Source organism: Hydractinia symbiolongicarpus, chromosome 4 (assembly GCF_029227915.1).
Source record: "Hydractinia symbiolongicarpus strain clone_291-10 chromosome 4, HSymV2.1, whole genome shotgun sequence".
NCBI classification, from domain to species: Eukaryota; Metazoa; Cnidaria; class Hydrozoa; order Anthoathecata; family Hydractiniidae; genus Hydractinia; species Hydractinia symbiolongicarpus.
Genome location: NC_079878.1, coordinates 22,231,753 through 22,253,657, shown reverse-complemented (window position 1 = coordinate 22,253,657; position 21,905 = coordinate 22,231,753). Strand labels below are relative to the sequence as shown.

At 33.9% G+C, this 21,905-nt stretch overlaps 1 protein-coding gene and 1 long non-coding RNA gene across 4 annotated transcripts in view; one reads left to right on the top strand and one right to left on the bottom strand.

Annotated features, from left to right (window-relative positions):
* Positions 1-20,836, bottom strand: part of LOC130641856 (uncharacterized) — a 37,370-nt gene extending 16,534 nt beyond the window's left edge. Inside the window, exon 1 of one of the 3 annotated variants that reach the window (XR_008982513.1) lies at positions 20,757-20,836. This is a non-coding gene — a long non-coding RNA (uncharacterized LOC130641856). Of the gene's footprint in view, positions 1-1,715; positions 2,083-20,756 lie in introns of those variants that run through there. The other 2 variants (XR_008982512.1, XR_008982511.1) reach the window with 2 other exon arrangements.
* Positions 15,279-19,424, top strand: LOC130641855 (uncharacterized). Its single transcript, XM_057448854.1, has 9 exons — positions 15,279-15,428; positions 15,658-15,733; positions 16,026-16,143; positions 16,478-16,527; positions 16,671-16,797; positions 17,016-17,122; positions 17,253-17,281; positions 17,546-17,748; positions 17,979-19,424. The coding sequence occupies exons 1-9, from the start codon at positions 15,368-15,370 to the stop codon at positions 19,299-19,301; spliced, it is 2,094 nt and encodes a 697-aa protein (XP_057304837.1). The 5' UTR covers positions 15,279-15,367; the 3' UTR covers positions 19,302-19,424.
* Positions 20,837-21,905: the final 1,069 nt, after the last annotated feature.

Below are 21,905 nucleotides of genomic sequence, written 5' to 3'. Positions count from 1 at the left end.
AAAACAGACACCAATTCTATCAGTTAAATTGTGGTAAAATAGAAGTCATTTAAATCGTAGTTGTCATACAGTCAGGAATAATCCCAATTTAATGTAAAAATTTAGTGATCCAAAAGTGCACAACCAATCTCTGTGGACAGGGTACTGCCTTAATATTAAAATTACAGAGACAAAATAATATAGTGGTAAGCTACTTATCTGCTGGCATTTCACTGGGCACTTCAGTAAAACAGGTAATGTGACCCCTGGGCCTATCTTGTGACCTGGACCTATTTATTCTTTAATTGGAAATGCCATTATGTTATCCCAGGGTAGCAACGAAATTCTTTTTGAATAACATAAATACTATATATATGGCTGGAAAGAGGACCCTGAGTGGGTTCAAAATGTATCACAAAACACCTTTAAGTTTGTGTAAAATGCATACCAGAGAATTTACCAACAAACAACCAAAATTCACAATATCCTTTCCTTGATTCAAAACGAATGTTTTCATAACATCACAGAATAAAATGCAGAAATTGAATTTAAAAGCTAAAATTACTTTCTGTGATGCTAAACAATATATTATTTCTTATTTTGGAGAAGATTATGGTACTGTTATATTTACCGTGTATTAAGGTATGTCACAAAAAATGTCATCAACTAGACTGCTCTTTCTTTTAAAGAATCTCTTACATCTAGGCTGAACAGCTATTGTATATTTGTATCTTGCAATAAATCAGAAAAATAATTTTTTGAGGAAACTTGGTGGTACTTAAGTTACATTCTTTAAATTTATATCAATTATACAATAAACAAGAGAGCAAAATATGTATATATCATAGCAACAAGACATTTGCCTTAGCAGGCTTACAACATCAACAGCAAGAAAAGTAAAAAACCCATAAATAGTATAGATAGAAATACTCGTATCAAAAGTATTTCCTATCAACTTTCAGAAATAAGGTTACCCGCACTTTGGAAAATGCATATTTAGAAAAAAAGTTTAGAATGGTTCAGGACAGATGTAAAAAAAGTGAACTTTTAGAAAAAAGAAAGTAAGATAAAGCGAACTTTTGGAAAAAGGAAAGATTTTAATCAATCTATATTATGAAAGAAGAGTAAATAAAAATACAACAGCCTCCTCATCCTGAGTTACAAAAAAGCATATTAGACACTACTCAACCAGGCAAGCTGACACATTTGAAGAAAAGTCAAAATACTTAGTTTCATTCATAATTTATTACATTTAACAATATTCAACAAACAAACCATATCCCGACTAAGAAATCATCGTAAGTAAGATGGCAAATGTCAAAGTTATAATAGCCAACATGAGTAACAACATCTACAACTCACTTCCACTCAAGTAAGACCTTCTCAGTATAGACAACATAATTGAGGAAGAAAATCAATCCTCCTAAAGTGTGCTGCATAGTTGGAACAATTTCATATGACAAAGGAGAGAACTTTAGCATACCATGCATGAACTTCTTAAAAAATATTTGTACAATCTGTTATCAAGAAATTGAACAATATTATTATTTTTTTACATGTTATCCTAAATCATTTTCCAGATAAATAACTATAACTTATTTACCTGGAAAAAATATTTTTTGATTCTAAATAGAAACTAAATAAAAATTAAAAAATAATTATTAGAGGAAACAAATTGACACGCTTGGCTTAAAAAAATAATTCTACACAATATCATTTATTTAAAAAATACTTACTCAAATCCATGGATATGATCTGATTTTCCTTAGAGACTTTTTTTCTTTTTCTACCCAAAGACTCGGAATTTAAATATCTTTTAGAAATTATTTTTGTTGCCTCTTCCAAATTGTTATCTGCAACATTTCTCTTAAAAAACTAGTAGCAAACAAAGTGTTCTTTGTCAGAAAATTTCCTATCTTGAAAGGGATTAAATAAAAGAATCTAATTCTTTTGGAGCATTTGTGTCACATTTACAGAGTAAAACGTCAAGTAGGTTAAGAAATAGAGGACTTTTTAAAAAGTTTGAGATTATACGCAGCCTTAGTATTGTACTTCCTACATGATTTAGAAGACAACTGTAACTTTACTATAATTTTAAGCTGATTTATTACTTGTTTGCTATAAATATATGTAGAAAATTCAACTAAACAAACAAACAAGCTCAAACAGGCTCATTATTAATTTTTAAGAAGTCATAAAGAAGCTTTGGTACTATATCATAAAATACATAATAAACCTTGGTTGCTTGTTGACTTATCAAAATGGTGATACAAAATAAACCTTCACATTTTACCATAATCAGTTAAGTCAGAAATAACATTAATAATCAAAGCAGATATAACACAAACTTTTATATAATTTATATGCATGTTGTTTGTGTGTAAGGTTTGTAAATATGATATTACAGACAACAAGGTATCTCTGACTGTAATGATGTACTATAGTGACTTTGGAGATAATTAACAACTTCTATAGCTTATATATAATAAGTAGGGATAGAAGTTCAGGAGAAGTGTTCCTTGCAGGATAGCTTCTGCTTGAAAAAAAGTTCACAGAGTAACTTCCTTGTCGCTTGAGGTAAAAGGTATAGGTGGTACGAGGCCTGTGTAAAAAATGTTATATATATATTATATATAAAGAATTGAGACATAAACAGTGAATTAAAAAGATCCTTACCATTGTATAACATCAGATTGAGAGATAAAAAGTGTTCAAAAAAGCTAAAAGCACGAAAAGAATTTGTATAGCATTACCCATACTAGCTAGCTACCTACACAAGAATATTAAGGTCATTTAACCTTCTATAAAATTGGAGGAGAATAATTGGAAAAACCCCGTCAGTATGCCAACCCTGTGTAAATTGAAGTGTTATTCTGTCCTAAAATCTAGCTAGCTATATATGTATGGCTTTACATAGATAGCTATTAAAAATATCTTGAATGTATTATTTTCTATTACTACCTCGTACCTTGTTGTACCTTGTTGTAGGCTTTCGAAGAAAGTCTTCAGGATTATCAGTTGTGTGCCAGTCCTCAATTGGATTGAACATCCAGTTTACACCAATGTGTGCATATGTATAATAGAGTTTGAATCAGTCCGTCTTAACGTGATGTATCCTACATGTTGTGGTTCATCTGGTATCTGGAATAGATATTTATCAAGGCTGTTTTTAAAAAGGTCCAGTGTGCAACCAGACATATTACGGATGGATTTGGGGAGGATGTTAAAGAGCTTTATTCCATGGATAGGTAAACTGAACTCTGCCACCCTACTGCATGGACCACAAGGAAGTTTTGCTTTCCGCCCATGCCGAGGATGATGATAGCTTTGGATTTTCAGATTGACATTTGGTACCAACTGTTCCATGATTTTCCAAATATAAATTATTCGATACCTTTCCCTTCTACGCTTCAATGAATACAGTTTCAGTTCCTTCAACGATTTCCAATAGTTGTGATTGGTCAAGTTTCAGATTTTTCGTATATAGGACCATTGCAATGCCTCTATCATCTCTATCTCTCCAACTTTATGTAGAGTCCATAGGACTGAGCAATACTCTTACTTAGCACCAGGAAATCGAAATAGTTAAGGTGGGAGAAAAAATTAATTTGATATCTGAAAGAAAGGTTAGTTAACTAGACCACTAGATTTTTATTATTGGATAAGGAATAAAGCAGCATAGGTATCTGGTAATACTGGGGAAAAAAATAATAATATATATAGTAAAGCTACTGACCTAGATCATAATATAATCATTGATATTATTTAGTGTCTCATACAAAGTCACTATAAAGGGTTACAAATAGGGAAAACAAAGCCAGAACACTTCTCGACTCTGTTAACACAAAAACCCAGTAGTAACACATTCCCTTTAACTATAGTGGGCAGATGACCCAATAAGATCGTCCACCCGTCTAGATAAATATAAAAAACATTATTTTTGGCATAGAACAACCGAGCGCGCAATAAGGCAGTACGGTTAAGTTTACTACTGCTTGTGGCGACACCCAAACAAGTGACGTTGATAAAAAAAAACCATACGGGAAAATACGTTTTTCATATCAACACCACAAACGGAAACAAGTGAACTTAAAGTGGAAATATCCTTGAAATACATTTATAAATACCTTATTTATAAATATCTCTCGTAGTAAATCTGCTCACGGTGTTCAAAATAAATGACATCAAAGATCAGTTTAAAACACAAGATGTTTACGATCCAATTAAATGTGATTTACAAAAAATAAAATAAAAAGTATACCCAGTACGTTAAACTTGAGGCTTATTATCATCTCCAAAAGGAATAAACTTGCCAAAACAATGACAAGAGATCAAGCTTTCTTATGTGGCAATGAGCCACAAGCAAAGACAAAGTAAATTGTATATCTAAGTCCCGTCGTAAAGGTCCGGGCATACGTTTCTAGCTAAAATCTTAAAATAAGTTTATTTAGTTTATCCAGACGGGTGAACTTTCTCTCTCTCTCTCTGAGAGTAAGTCTGCCCACTTACACACAACCGAAACTGTGGAAAAGCAGGCTTAGGCAAGGTTTTTTTTTTCACGTATATGGAGAAGTGAGATAACAGACGCTTGCTGTGCAAGAGAAGATCTTACATTTGGTCAAAGTTTGATCAAATTTTGATTCTCGGGCATAAATTGTTAAAATAAAAGAAGTTTGACAAACCTTTTCATAGGGAGGTAAATTCTCCGGTTACACTCTGACAGTTCACAGAAATAATTATAAAGTAAAACAAGGCTTAAATCCTGACTCTTTGTTTTGTAACATTCAGTTGGAATTTTTTATCACAAGCGTTTAGGAATTTGGAGAAGTTATAGTCATAAGGCTATGGAGAAGTAAAACTAGTATAAAGATTTCTTTGTGGGAACGTGTAAGACTAACTCAGAATGTAGACTTTGTCCGCCCGTCTGACAGTATTAGAAATGCACTATGATTTGCTTATGCTTCTGGTTTTTACATAGCAGTTTTTTGGTTAAAAAATAAGATAGGCTACTCTTTTATGATTTCAAATATGTTGACTTTTTATTTGCAGCAACGCCGCCACAAGCAGAAATAAACCTCACCGTAGAGCCTTGGCAAAAGTCGACTTACTCAATGCCAAAAATAATGTTTTTTATATTTATCTAGTCGGGTGTACGATCCTTTCGGGTTGTCTACCCACCGTAATTATAAGCGAATAAATGATATTTACCAACCGACTCTTTACAAATTTATCTTCTTCAAAAATTGTTTCTGATAAAAAAAGTATAACAAGTTAATCTTAGGAGTAATAAAAGCATAGTAGAGAGGGTTATCGTCGTAATTCGAGTATATCATTATTTCCGCGACAATGGTTTTCCACAAGTTTTTTGGTATATAAAATAAAAAAATTATTTTCTCTATATTTTGAGACCGAACTTGCTATATTAAATTAGCACAACACAGCAGGGTGCATTAAAGACCTGGGTGCGAGGTATATTTTTTCGTTTGGATGAGTCTACCTTGCAGATAAAAATTCTAAGTGTCCTATGCAGAGAAAAAACTTTATTCAAGGTCATCGTCATATGCATTGGCCTTATTTCTTATACTCATTTCTGTTCCCATATTGAGATATATCCGGGTAGAATCGAAGCTACTAGCGGTCATAGTCGCAGGCCAGTTAATGATGAATAGGGAATCACCCTATAATTTCTTCTGCTTTTAATTGTTGGCCATTCTTAAGAGACGTGTTAAACGGAATAAACAGAATACGTGCTGTGATTGGCGAAGCTTTGAAGGAAAGAGACAAAACGTGCTTCTTCATTCCTGAATGAGACCAATTCACGTGTTTATTGGGTACTTATAATTGGTAGGTGAATTGCATCTGTAATAGCTAAATATAGATTGGTAAGGAAAACCACTTCACGCCTCAGTTAATTGTTGTATTGTATTGGACAGTTTGTGAGTACCGAAGATCAACTAAAGCGGAAGGACTGTGCTAAAGATGTCAAACACGCTCGGCTAGAAAAAATCTAAATCAGTCTAAAAACAGTTATAGCGTGTAGAAATATCGCAAACCATCGCAAACTGAACCGTGATTTGCTCTCTATAGAACACTGTGGACAGACTTACCCCTAGAAATAGATTGTCCGCCCGTTTGGAGAAAGTTTAAAACACATCTAAAAGAAATTAAATTAAGCTTTGACGCATATGATTTTATTTCCTTCTGCTTGTGGTGTGGAGATGAAAAATGTTGATTATCTGGTGTGTGGTGTTTTCTATAAGTATTATATTTTTATGGGGCACCGCGAGCCGAAATAAGCAGAGACGCGATTTAGAAAAAGATAAATTTCTGAGAAGTCGATTGTGAAATTTTGGATACCTCTCAAAAACTTTAAAAGACATTTACTCTCTTTGAATTTAGTTATCCTTCTCTATAAGTTTGTCAAACCTCCTGTACTTTAACATTTTATACCTGAGAAGTCAATATTTAATCCAATTTTCACCAAAAATAAGCCATTCTTGCGCACGAAACGTCTGTCATCTCACTTCTAAATATGTATACTTTTAGAACATCGAACACCTGAAGTAGACCTTGACTTTTTCACGGTTTCGGTTATGTGTAAGTGGGTAGACTTCTCCCAGAGAGACAGGGAGAAGGTCCGCCCGTCTGGATAAACTAAATAAACTTATTTTAAGATTTTAGCTACGAACGTACGTCGAAAACTTTACGACAGGACTTAATATGGCATTTTAGTTTGTCTTTGCTTCTGGCTCATTGCCATATAAGAAAGCCGTCGTCATCCTTTTAGAAAGTTTATTCTTTTTGGAGTTAACAATAAGCCTCAAATGTGACGTACTGCGTATACTTTTTGTTTCCTATCTTGTAAATCACATTTAATTGGATCGTATAACATCTTGTGTTTTAAAGTGATCTTTAATGTCATTATTACGAATACCGGCGAGCAGACTTACTCGAAGAGATAGAGAGAGTTGTCCAACCGTCTGGAGGTATTATTAGAGGCATCCGGTTCGTTTTGCTTCTTCACCTATTTTCGCGTATGGTTTTTTTATTAGCGTAAAATATTGGTTTGAGCGTCGCCACGAGCAGAAGTGAACCTTACCGTACTGCCTTATCGCGCGCTCAATTGTTCATTGCCAAAAATAAAGTTTTTCATAAATTTAAGGAAACGGGTGGACGATCTTATTGGGTCATGTGCCTACAATATTTAAAGGAAATGCGTTTGCTCTTAGAAACTGTGTTTTTGTTTTTCCATTGTTGTTGCGTCAACCGGCACGCCTGAAACTTTTTACAACCTTATCTTAGTTTTTGTGTTAATAAAGGCAGGAAATGTTTCTTGCCTTGTTTTCCATAATTTTAACTCTTTAGAATTACTTCGTATGAGGCGTGAAAGGATTTCAATGATTATTATGATCTAGGTCAGTAACTTTGCTATATTATTATTTATTTTCTCAGTTTTACGAGATAACTACGCTGCTTTGTCCTTTACTACGCAATAAAAATTTAGTGTTTTACTTCTTCTATACAAAGTAAGTAATAGAAATTAACATATATTTTTCATAGCTACCTGTGCGATGTAGAGCCATACATAAATATACATGGCTAGCAAGTTTTAGGACGGAATAACACTTTAGCTAACATATAAACAATTTACGCAGGGTTGCTATTCTACGATGGCCCCTATGGCTCACTTCTCTTCTCAATCAAAACACTTCTCTTCTTAGTCAAAACACTTCTCTTCTATATAACAACACTTCTCTTCTGTATAAAAACTCTTCTCTTCTGTATAAAAAACTTCTCTACTTTGATACCCAAAGTTCTCTTCCGTTCGAAACACTTCTCTTCTAAGTGCGAAACACTTCTCTTCCAAGTGCGAAACACTTCTCTTCCATAAGCTCGAAAATTTCCCAGACTGAATCTGGTCCTTAATATATGAATTTATCCAGATCTTGTTTATGAATAAATGGCACACCCCGGGCCCTGCGCATAGGAAATTTTGGACCCAGTAAAGTTTGCATAAATTCTTACGGGGCATATTAACGTTTCTGCAAAATTAGATTTTTCGCGGGAAAAACTTTGCGAAATTTCAAGCTATATTCTTGTACGGTCCCAGAAGCGTAATACGAGATTGCTTTATTTTTATCTAGTTTCCACTAACTTTGAACTTTTATAATTGCGGTTCGGCGAAACTAGAATGTTTTGCGGCTTACAATTGACCCTACTTTATCCGGGAATAAACATTGATTGTGATGTCTGTTAGGAACAGAACTCGTGGTTTACAAAAACCAAGATATTTTTTTTGCAGCAATGTTGGGAAAAGAACTCGTGGTTTTGAAAAAACAAGATATATATTTCTAAAATCCAAGTATTTTACATTGTTACAGGTGTTGTATTACATATATCTTTTGACTGCATAACTCAAGGCAATATAATAATCAATAGCTTCATGAGCTGTATCTGGCTTAAAGGTTCCCTACCGCTAAAAATCAAATTGAGCTCATATTAAAGATCTTTGAAAGTTGTCTATAAATCTTTTTATTTTTTTGAAAAATCTTTATCCGTTCTCGAGATATTTGTCTTAAAAGTAGCACTAATTATGCGAAATTATGACATCATGAGTATGCATTGAGCATAACTATGGTAACTAAATAAAAAAATTATGTAAAATGTTCAAAACCCTTCAAAGTGAATGGCCAGAAAATCTTTTTAACTCTATATGGCTTTTCAAAAATGTTAAATTAACTCCCTTGCAGACATCATGCATAATTATTGAATCTTCTTAGTCCAAATTCTAAAGAACCAATCAAGAATTTTTAAAAAAATGTTTAAATTCCTAGGCAACCTTTCAAGCTCTTTCATATGAGCTCAACTTGATTTTTCACGGGAGGTAACCTTAAAGTTTGGAGAAACCCTCCATTGGAAGAACTGTTTCTGCATAATTCGGGGTCATTATCGTGATCTGGTACAGATAGTTCGCTAAATTCTTCTAGCTCATTAAGATCTAAAGTTTTTTTTAAAAGACTCGCAACAATATAATTCTGGAACAAAGTACAATCTATCAGGCCTTCCACGGGAGCAGTAGCACCTTTGCTTGGTGCTAACAGATGTTGATTCCAATAGATCGCAAGTTCATTAAGGTTCTTTCTGATCAAATCCATAAAGCAGTAGCGTACACATTCAGCAATGAGTGCTTCACCAGCATCTAAAAATCCTAAGTGCAAGTTCCCTAAAAATAACCTCCACCAACTTTGTCTGTCTTTTGAAAGTTGTGACCAAAAAGATTCAACTCTTTGTTTAGCTGTTGGTGTACCAACAATAAAACTGCCAGTGCCAGCATATTCGTCATTATGCTGAGATCTTAATGCAATCTCAACAGCTTCCAAAATACAGTTTTCAGTACCATCATCAGACCTTATTCTTGTTGAAAAAATATGTCACATAGCGAGGGGACTGGTCCCGTATAATATACCTCACAAAAGGTTAAAATTACGGACCAATGATGTAAAATTGCAGACCAGATTTTAGAATTCAAGTTGTAAAGAGCCACATGCAGAGAAGTGTTAAGTGTAGAAGAGAAGTGTCAAAACACTGAAGAGAAGTGTCAAAATACAGAAGAGAAGTGTTTCGTTATATAGAAGAGAAGTGTTTTTGATTTGAAAGAGAAGTGAGCCATAGGGGCCATCGTACTATTCTGACCGGTGATGCTAGACAGGGTATATTAATCACTTTTTAATTAATATCTAATCTAGACTGTATCTAGACTGTAAATAAAAATTAAAAAATAATTGTTTGAGGAAACAAATTGACACGCTTGGCTTAAAAAAATAATTCTACACAATATCATTTATTTAAAAAATACTTACTCAAATCCATGGATATGATCTGATTTTCCTTAGAGACTTTTTTTCTTTTTCTACCCAAAGACTCGGAATTTAAATATCTGTTGGAAATTATCTTTGTTGCCTCTTCCAAATTGTTATCTGCAACATTTCTCTTAAAAAACTAGTAGCAAACAAAGTGTTCTTTGTCAGAAAATTTCCTATCTTGAAGGGGATTAAATAAAAGAATCTAATTCTTTCGGAGCATTTATGTCACATTTTCGGAGTAAAACGTTAAGTAGGTTAAGAAATAGAGGACTTTTTAAAAAGTTTGAGATTATACGCAGCCTTAGTATTGTACTTCCTACATGATTTAGAAGACAACTGTAACTTTACTATAATTTTAAGCTGATTTATTACTTGTTTGCTATAAATATATGTAGAAAATTCAACTAAACAAACAAACACGCTCAAACAGGCTCATTATTAATTTTTAAGAAGTCATAAAGAAGCTTTGGTACTATATCATAAAGTCAGAAATAACATTAATAATCAAAGCAGATATAACACAAACTTTTATATAATTTATATGCATGTTGTTTGTGTGTAAGGTTTGTAAATATGAGATTACAGACGACGAGGTATCTCTGACTGTAATGATGTACTATAGTGACTTTGGAGATAATTAACAACTTCTATAGCTTATATATAATAAGTAGGGATAGAAGTTCAGGAGAAGTGTTCCTTGCAGGATAGCTTCTGCTTGAAAAAAGTTCACAGAGTAACTTCCTTGTCGCTTGAGGTAAAAGGTATAGGTGGTACGAGGCCTGTGTAAAAAATGTTATATATATATATATATATATATATATATATATATATATATATATATATATATATATATATATATATATATATATATATATATATATATATATATATATATATATATATATATATATATATATATATATTATATATAAAGAACTGAGACATAAACAGTGAATTAAAAAGATCCTTACCATTGTATAACATCAGATTGAGATATAAAAAGTGTTCAAAAAAGCTACGAAGCACGAAAAGTATTTGTATAGCATTACCCATACTAGCTAGCTACCTACATAAGAAGATTAAGTTCGTTTAACCTTCTATAAAATTGGAGGAGAATAATTGGAAACCCCCGTCAGTATGCCAACCCTGTGTAAATTGAAGTGTTATTCTGTCCTAAAATCTAGTTAGCTATATATGTATGGCTTTACATAGATAGCTATTAAAAATATCTTGAATGTATTATTTTCTATTATTACCTTGTACCTTGTTGTACCTTGTTGTAGGCTTTCGAAGAAAGTCTTCAGGATTATCAGTTGTGTGCCAGTCCTCAATTGGATTGAACATCCAGTTTACACCAATGTGTGCATATATATAATAGAGTTTGAATCAGTCCGTCTTAACGTGATGTATCCTACCAGTTGTGGTTCATCTGGGATATGGAATAGATATTTATCAAGGCTGTTTTTAGAAAGGTCCAGTGTGCAACCAGACATATTACGGATGGATTTGGGGAGGATGTTAAAGAGCTTTATTCCATGGATAGGTAAACTGAACTCTGCCACCCTACTGCATGGACCACACGGAAGTTTTGCTTTCCGCCCATGCCGAGGATGATGATAGCTTTGGATTTTCAGATTGACATTGGTTTTCCACAAGTTTTTTGGTATACAAAATAAAAAAATTCTTTTCTCTCTATTTTGAGACCGAACTTGCTATATTACATTAGCACAACACAGCAGGGTGCGGTAAAGACCTGGGTACGAGGTATATTTTTTCGATTGGATGCGTCTACTTTGTAGATAAAAATTCTAAGTGTCCTATGCAGAGAAATAACTTTAATTAAGGTCATCGTCATATGCATTGGCCTTATTTCTTATACCCATTTCTGTTCCCATATTGAGATATATCCAGGTAGAATCAAAGCTACTTTATCAGGCGACAGCGGTCATAGTCGCAGGCCAGTTAATGACGAATAGGGAACCACCCTATAATTTCTTCTGCTTTTAATTGTTGGCCATTCTTAAGAGACGTGTTAAACGGAATTAACAGAATACGTGCTGTGATTGGCGAAGCTTTGAAGGAAAGAGACAAAACGTGCTTCTTCATTCCTGAATGAGACCAGTTCACGTGTTTATTGGGTACTTATAATTGGTAGGTGAATTGCATCTGTAATAGCTAAATATAGATTGGTTAGGAGAACCACTTCACGCCTCAGTTAATTGTTGTATTGTATTGGACAGTTTGTGAGTACCGAATATCAACTAAAGCGGAAGGACTGTGCTAAAGATGTCAAACACGCTCGGCTGGAAAAAATCTAAATCAATTTAAAAACAGGGATAGCGTGTAGAAATAGCGCAAACCATTGATAAAAAGTATCCACCTCCATAAAGGCTGCGCTAAGGAAAGGTAAAAGGTTAAGTAAAGTTAATGAGACACCTTTCCCTCCCAGTTTATATGGAGTCAAGAGACACAGACCCACTGAGGGCTATCTTGCAGAATTTAAAGTTATATCGAAAACAGTGTGCAAGCTGAAAGACCTGTGGCAATAGGTTGCTGTGTTTGTTGGAGGAGCGAACGCCTACTACGTAATAAATGACGCAAAAGCGCAGAGGTTACGTAGAACTTAGTTAAAATAGCATTATAAACGCTAAAAAATAAGAACAAAATAAAAACAAGGCAATAATCAAATATGGCTAACTGAAGGTACTTCGTACGCTCTTTGTCAAAAACTGAACCGTGATTTGCTCTATATAGAACACCGTGGACAGACTTACCCATAGAAATAGATTGTCCGCCCGTTTGGAGAAAGTTTAAAACATATTTAAAAGAAATTAAATTAAGCTTTGACGAGATGATTTTATTTCCTTCTGCTCGTGGTGTGGAGATGAAAAATGTTGATTATCTGGTGTGTGGTGCTTTCTATAAGTATTATATTTTTAAGGGGTGCCGCAAGCGGAAATAAGCAGAGACGCGATTTAGAAAAAGATAAATTTCTGAGAAGTCGATTGTGAAATTTTGGATACCTCTCAAAAACTTTAAAAGACATTTACTCTCTTTGAATTTAGTTATCCTTCTCTATAAGTTTGTCAAACCTCCTGTACTTTTTATACCTGAGAAGTCAATATTTGATCCATTTTTCACCAAAAATAAGCCATTCTTGCGCACGAAACATCTGTCATCTCACTTCTAAATATGTATACTCTTAGAACATCGAACACCTGAAGTAGACCTTGACTTTTTCACGGTTTCGGTTATGTGTAAGTGGGTAGACTTCTCCCAGAGAGACAGGGAGAAGGTCCGCCCGTCTGGATAAACTAAATAAACTTATTTTAAGATTTTAGCTACGAACGTACGTCGAAAACTTTACGACAGGACTTAATATAGCATTTTAGTTTGTCTTTGCTTGTGGCTCATTGCCATATAAGAAAGGTGTTGTCATCCTTTTAGAAAGTTTATTCTTTTTGGAGTTAATAATAAGCCTCAAATGTGACGTACTGGGTATACTTTTTGTTTCCTATCTTGTAAATCACATTTAATTGGATCGTATAACATCTTGTGTTTTAAAGTGATCTTTGATGTCATTATTACGAATACCGGCGAGCAGACTTACTTGAAGAGATAGAGAGAGAGTTGTCCAACCGTCTGGAGGTATTATTAGAGGATGTTTTTTACTTTAAGTTCTCATGCATCCGGATTAACGGATTTCGGCCTTTTTCGGGTTAATTTTATGCCGTGTTCATTTTTGGGGCCCGCAAATTTAGTGATATACTGATTTTTTGCATCTAGTAAGTTCATGGCCGTTCATTTTGTGAAAAAAAGCCATAAAATGGTAAAAAATACGGGACATGTGGTAAATGGTTTAGATTACAAGTTTTCTTTTTCTTTAAAACTTATTAACTTTTATTCATTTCCTTCACTGTAACTCTCACTCTCTTTATTTTCACTATCTTCCGGCGGACCATAATTTTTTTGAGGATTTCCAAAGAGTCGTCAGAATACTCTCCATATTCTGGAAACGAGACTTTTTCTACATGTCGCTTGAGTACATTCATTACTCTTGAGTTTAGCCATTTTGTCTTCTTTGTTATAATGATTTCCAATCCGCCTTGAAAAGAAGATAATTTTCATTTTATTCCCTATCCCTGAACCCGTTAATTTTATAACTTTGAAAACGATTTCCCTAAAAACCGCGTTAATTTTATGCATAAAAAATTGCGATTTTGCTAAGATCGTGCTAAATCCATGTACTTGCAAAACACGTGTTGTTAATATCATGTAATAAGGCTTCGAGGAATTCTTTAGCATCAAGTTCGGGAGGGTTTTTTAAACGAATTTGTAATGATCTTCTGTCTTCGGTGCTTAGAAAATCGTCTTTAACGACATCAAGACCTGATTGAGTCATCGCCACTACGATTTGAGTAATTAAAGTGTGTGTCCTACCAAAATAGAACACACCATTTTAATAAAATATTCGAGCAGGTATGTATATAATCTGGTCATTTAGGACACTTGCCACATTGGGTAAGACCAAAATTTTCAGGAAACTCGTATATATATTCCGGAACTCCAGATGGTAGGAATGTGTCTGTCTGATATCTTATTCGTTGTTTGTTTCATACTGTGGCTCGAAATAAATCTAACTCTCTTTTTATGAGCGGAACCGCATTTTGTGTGTTTCGCTACTTAAGGTACCATTTTGCGCAGAGACAAATAGAATATGGCGATTATTACAGCCAAGATGTAAAAGCAGCCCTGGAGAAAAACGAAAAATATAGCAGATTTTTGTTCACAGGACTACCTACATCTTTTGTGTTTGCGAAAGGAAATGTTTTACCTGTTTTTTTCACATGTAGAGTCGTAATGTATCAAAGTATTTCAATGCATTTAAGCCAGTTTTACAAAAAACTTTCCAGCCTTTCGGGAAGCTCCCTCCACCAACATTCAATCTATAAATACCGCTGTTTAAACAGAGATGCATTTGTGAGGATTTTTTTTGGTTTTTACATAACAAGCTACACAAGCATAAAGGAGCGTTGATACCTGATTAGAAGTAGACGGTCCGTAAACCACTGTATCGCAGGGATCATCACAGCTAGTTTTAATTTGTAATGGATAGCTGCTAAATTGCCAGTTTCAGTACCACGACGCATCCTTATGTTGGAAGCTATTTTTTCGTTTCGTATAATTAATGGAGGTACCAGTTTACAATGATACGTGGGTCGCTGTTTGATGTTCAGGCCTTTAACCATATTATCATTCGACTAGCAGTATCCAGGCATCCATACATAGCTAAGGGGATTGTGTGATTTTTGTCAACCTATTGTTTTGCCTCGTGAAAAAAAAACTTGAGGCTATAGTGGATTGGAAATTTTATTTGATGAAATCTGATCGTAAATTTAAACAGTAAATTTAAGAAATGTTGTGCCACATATACATTTGTTTTCATTTTAGTACTCGCTGTCTCAAAAATCAAACCAGAACTGAATGGAAGAAACTATACCTTTCCTACCAATACGGTACCTCTTATGAATGAATGGACTGCAAGAAAAGATTCAATTACTTTGCCTCGCAATGTTTTTAAGCCCGGTAAGTACAGAACACATAGACAAGAATATAATAAAAATAATTTATAATCTACCATTTCAAAATAGGGATTTAAGGTGGCAGATGAAGGAGTGTATATGTGCAGCCTGACTAAACCTATTTGAGGTGTTCAAGCATTTGACGATTTACAGATTAGGTTCTAATTGTGCGAAATGGTCCACATTGTACAAGAGATGTTACTTCTTTAATTCAAATTACTAAAAATTTTTAGGTGAAGTTACACTGGTCGCGAGAATGTCTTTTAAAACGTTGGGTCATTTTTTGCCTCACAGATGGAATAGAAAAAGGTAACATGCAGTAATATTTTTAAATTTTAATTAAGAAATTCGGATTTTAATCTAATTTGATCTATCAAAATGTTTTCCATTAAAATTCTCCTGATTCATCCTTCCTGGGCATGTCAGACACAATTATTGTTGTGCGTGTGTTTTTAAGGTGTACAAAGATTGTTAGCTTAAAAATTTATTGTGCCATTTTTTGTCCGTGACTCATAGCTCACGATAAAGGTATAAGACATTTTCTTAACGTGTATAATCTATCGAGTCATGTTGTAACAGATCCTAACAATTATCATTATAGACACGTCATTTTCACAGATGGTTATGTGGTCAACAGCAATGTCATATCATGTGCAGTGCATCCAAAACTTTCTTTCCAACACAATGCAACTGTTACGATCGTCTTACAGCATTTAAAGGTTATCGTTAAATGGACTAGTCTGTTATACTAATAATATGGCATAATCCAAATTTATAATCGATTTTTTGCTTTTTTAGTCATTTATAAGCCATATTTTATTAACTGCCTCAATTTATCTTACGTGCTGAAAATTTTTTTGCAGTCTATTTCAGTTAAACAAAAACTTTCCAATTTCTTTCTTTTCTTTAGTTTATTTTTTTCATATCCAGTACTAACCATTTAGCTTTTTTTATTCTTAAATTTGGATGTTTTGATAGACCAAGCAGCTAGTATACCTTTAATCGCCAAAAAACATTTTAAATCAACATGACAGAATGTCTTTTTTGATATAGGAATCAAATCCTGCTGAATCAAAGTGTGTTTTTTGGGATGTCAATGACAGGTAATAGTTAATAGGTTGTGTCAAAAAGCCTAAGGTACAAGGCAAAGGACCTTAGCCTGTATTAAGCATTTTTTAAAGCAGTTTTTTTGCTTAAAATTTGAACACACTTTAATTTACTTCTTGCTTCTTTCTTTTGTCCCTAGGGATAATACCGGAGGAAGCTGGTCTACTGAAGGGTGTTGGGTAGATTTCACCAACAAAACGACAACAGTATGCAAATGCTCACATCTAACACACTTTGCAGTTCTTAGTAACATTAACGATCAAAAGGTAGATAAAAACCTTCGATAATACGAGATTTTTTCCACATACCAGCATTATTTTATTATCCAGGGCAGGGTCTAGAATCAGGTCTCCACATGTAAACACTTAGAAAAAGAGATAGGATTGGTTAACTATATACGCACAATTCCAGTCTTGTTTATTATGATCTATGATTTCTCTGTACTCCTTTCTCAGTGTGTAACGCAACGTAAACTATTTTATAGATATCTGAAAAGGAACAGAAAAGGGAAAATGTAGTCGTTGCAGCATGGCTTGGTATACCAGTGGCTGTCATTCTTCTACTTGGATCTTTATATGTCTGCTTCGCTTGGTTAGTGTTAATAACTTTAAAATTCTTCGAATAAATATATAAATTTCAACGTAACTTTTTCTCTTCGTTGATTTCTTCAAAACCAAATTAGTGTATCTATTACTTTAATATTTATATTCGTTGTTCATAGGACAAAAAATCCTCGAAGAAGACATGTAGGTGCGTAAAACGTTATTTTACACATCGGATAATTTCCACGCGCAATTGATGCTCTGTTTTAGAGAATTTTTTTGAAATACTTGTGCGCACGATTGTTTTAAGAAAGAAAAACGCCATACGCCATACATGTCACAATGTAATATTCGTCTTTCCACTTAAAAATATTGGTCGTACGCGAAACTCCTTTCTTTTGAAGTATACAGAATTGTTTTCACCTGTCCATGCTATTGCAAACTTTTGAGGAATATGTATAATTCAATTTAGTAATAATGGACAAAAGACCAACGTTTCCTGATAAAGAAGTGGTTGTCACGCAAACAATATCGGAAAAATATCCTGGTTCGCCAAACAGATATTTGTATGCGGCGAATTGCACTCCAAGCCCTTCTGAGCTCGAGTGGGAGCATGCTTGGGATGTTCTTACTGACTGTGAGAGTCATGATTGCAAAGACAAGAGAAGGCCAAAAGTAAGGATTTACGAAAAAAAGTATAAGTTCACATATTGGAAATTATAATTATGACCGTTCTGACCGTTCAAGTTTATATAAAGATATTAGATAAATTATTTGCTACCATTGTGTTTCTTCTCTGTTCTATCGCTTGCCACCACTGCTCATTGTTTCAAATAAGCATCTTTCGTTTTACTCTTTCATTGCGGTCATATTAAGAAGCTGTACGTGCATATAACTGTTTTTAGGAAACAATGAATAAGAATGAAAGTACGGAGCCAGCGTTGAATGTTGGCAGTAAACTCTTGGATACCTCTTTTTGTGTTGCAATAGATGATATGCCGTATACGAGTATTTTTACCTTGCACGAAGTCACCAAGTATTTTCAAATCTCATTTGAACCAAATGCAACGTTGACCGAATCGAAAAGTCTAAATGATGAAACTGAATCGACATGCAGTGAGGATACTCTAAAGAATGGTGAATACATGGAAAATAGAAAAAAGGTAAAAGAAGAAGAAGAAAAAGAGATAACAACAGAAAACGTAGAAGAATTAAGGATAGAGGGAGAGAACATAGAATTGGAGGCATGTGAAATGGGTAGTATTGCAGTAAATGTATACGAAGATGGTTGCAAGACAACATTATTTGATTTAGTGAAAACAAAGGATGTTTTACCAAACAGCGCTTGCCAAGACATTTCATTAGAGCACGAGAATGTAACTGAAAAGCATATAACATTTTCTAGCGTACAAACGTTTATTGGCGTTGACTTGAGTACTTTCTCAAGAATTCACTACTGTTTTATTTCAAAATTATATATTCTATTAAAGGAAAACTTTCTTGTACGTAAATACGTCCGATTTTCTCGAATGGTTGTGCTGACTGAACAAAATAATTCAAGGCGAAAAGACCTTCAGAAAGAACAGACTGTGTTATTAACGCCGTTTGTAAAACCGACAATAAAATCGATTTCAACCTTGAAATCCACACTGCATACGACGTCGATATCTCCACCGTCTACACTAACAGTTATAACGTCAACAACAGCATTAATTCCAACGTTTAGAAATGATTGGTCACTGTGGAAAGATATTGACTATACGCAACCAATCAAAAACGTTGTCGAATCGACGGTCCATAAATATATGACTATGGAAAAACAATTGCATAAAATTAACCGTGCCTCGAAGGAGCTGTCGTTTGAAGGTTCAAATAAAACCACGTCAAATAGTCAAACAATCCGACAAAAGGACGTCAAAGCGACAACGAACGTCGGACACAACTTTCGTACACAAACAGCCCATATGAGAAGTTACATAGCCCTGCGTCAGCAATCAAGACGAAATGATATCCAACTGACTTATAGAAGCACCACCAGAAAGCCTAAAATTTATAAAAGCGTGACGTTTAAACGAAAAATGGGCAGTCGAGAGGGTAGTGAGAGCAAATTGAAAAACCCATCTATACCATCGCCACAGCAAATAGCTAACAGACCAAATACGAAAGAAGAATTCTTAAACGTCTTAAAATTAAACAAGGCTATTGTAGGGACAAAAAGCTCTCGGTGACACGATTTTTAAAGATTTTATGTACTTGACGATTGTATCATATTGCTTTTTAAAAAATTTTATATATATATAATTTATAAAACAAAAATAATTATTTCTCTCGGTAAGCTAATTAAATAAACACAAATCAGCTGACTTTTTAACTTCAAATTAAGTTCTTTGAGCAAAAATTAGATACTCTCATATCTCGATAACGAAGCCGTCATCTGTAACCGTAGTAGAGAGACATACGAAATACGATATATAAAGAACGGGCTACCAAATAGTCTATTATACTAAACTTTCTGTTTGTGAATCAAAGATGGTGGCTGCGAGTGTCGACTGGTGAATTCCCGTGGGTTTTGTCGACACGTTACGACTAGTTCCTAACCAGTTGCGACGGTTAGTATAATTAGGCTAGTGGTAAGTCAGTTGAAAAATTTTACAGGAATTCACCAGTCGATACTTGCACTTACTACGGGCTTTTTTATAAGAATATCAAAATTCTAACAAGGTTTGTCATTATTCTCATTTCTCTATTGTCCTTAATAACAGGCCTATTGCTTTTAGCCTACATAGCTACTTAACTTTTGCTTACAGCTGAGTTATGGTATGAAAATTCGCCGTAACGAGAACGCAACCAAAGCAACATATTTAAATTGAAAAAAAAAAAAAAATTAACATCGTGAATAATGTCTTTTTATCACATCATTCCAAATACTTTTTTCCAGGATTGTAACGGCATGTACGTCCCCGCTGCATAAGTTATGAACAAACCTTTTTTCACTCAATTTCTTTTTTAAAAAAAAACGTAACTTGTCTTATACACTTCTTATTCTTGAAAAAACATCTGAATTGTCGCCGTAAGTGTGCTTAATTTTTGGCAAAATCGCCGTCGCAATATTCTTATAGACTAAGTTTATATGGATATATTTTGTTTTCTCCTCATAGAATCATGAAATTAATCTTGCAGGATTGTGGAAATTGTTTGTTTACAGAAAATATTATTTATGCGTTCCTCCATAAGGTCGATTCTGGAAAATAAAAACCAAAATATTCATTTTGACCTCACAAAATTTTCACATTATTTTGTCTGACTAAAGTTAAAGTTTGTGGCGACTGTCTTTCAGAGTTCGAGTAACAACTATGTGCTTTTTTTCAAGCAACAAGTTTTAGATTGAATGGATAAGCCTCTCAAAGAAAATTTTGTTTTGAGTAAATAAGATATAACAACCCTGAATAATTTTTTAATTGTCATGGGGCAAGTTGTGATCAGAGTTTCCTGTTGTTAGCCTTAATGTCACGTTATTAATTAACAAATTATTTATCTTTTTCTGAAAAAAGGTTTTTTAAAGACTCAAGCATCCTAATTAAACCTGTCAATCCCTTAGAAAAACCCTTACATTTTAGCACTTTAATATACCAAGAAAAATTGTCAGATTACCTAGTTAATTACATATGAGTACAAATGCTTACCGGCTGATTGACTCCTCAGCTGCGCATGATTAAGATCTTGGTAATTTATTTATCCAAATAAACAGAATTTTTCTCCATTGAAGAAAAACAGTAATGTCGATTCAGTATAATTTTTAAATCTAAACACAAAAGATATAGTCAGAAATTAGATTTTCATCACATTTTTGCACTCAATTTGTATAAACAGTAACTTAAAATGATGCAATTCTAGCTAACCAAGAAAACACTCTCCACATGATTAGTTCCTAAGTTTTTCCCTGTCCAGGACTCGAACCCAGATCTCTCATTTACATGAGTGCCATAGCTATTAGACCAACAGGGCAAAAATACATATATAAACTTTTCACAGTTTCACCAGTAAGTGAGCATATGAACAAGATACAATGCACATTATGCTCACAAATTTACAGCACATTAAAATTAAATAAAAATTCACACATCTTGCACTTTTAAAAACTGCAATCATCTATTATTTTAACAATTCGTGATACATCATTCCTGAATTAGTTTTCTTTACTCACTGTTTTGTACATAATAAACGTACTTACTAAACAGGAAACGACCAAAAATGAGCAGAAACGACCAAAATTGAGCAGAAACGATCAAAAACCACCAGGAAACGAACAGAAACGAGCAGGAAACAAACAGAAACGACCAGAAACCAGAAGTTAACAAATAATAAAACCTCTACTCTCTCTCTCTGTGACCCCCAGAGGAGTCACCAGAGTACATTAGCGCTTTACTCTGCAATATCTATTATCACAGATAATATCTTCAAACCCCCAGGTCGTTTTAAATTTGGCCGAAAGCTTCGTTTTCATGTAACTAACTGCACAATTTTCTCGTGACTTTGTGAAAAAATTTTCGTGTGAAAGAAAAAAGAAAGAAAAACATGTCTAGACATTTAAAAATCATTTATAAAAAAAACTTCTAAATTTGTTTAGTGTTTGTTTAATATGAAATAGTTGTTGTCATACAAGCTCGTCTCCAGGGCTCTTGTACGCTTATGTGTTGCCATATCATTGGCGTGGAAGAGCCCTGGAGACAAGATGTATCATACCCAGCCATAGAAAAACCAAAAGAAAAAGTTTATAAATTTCCAGACATGGGTGAAACAAAAATAGCGCCCCCTTTGTGCTGGAAAAATTC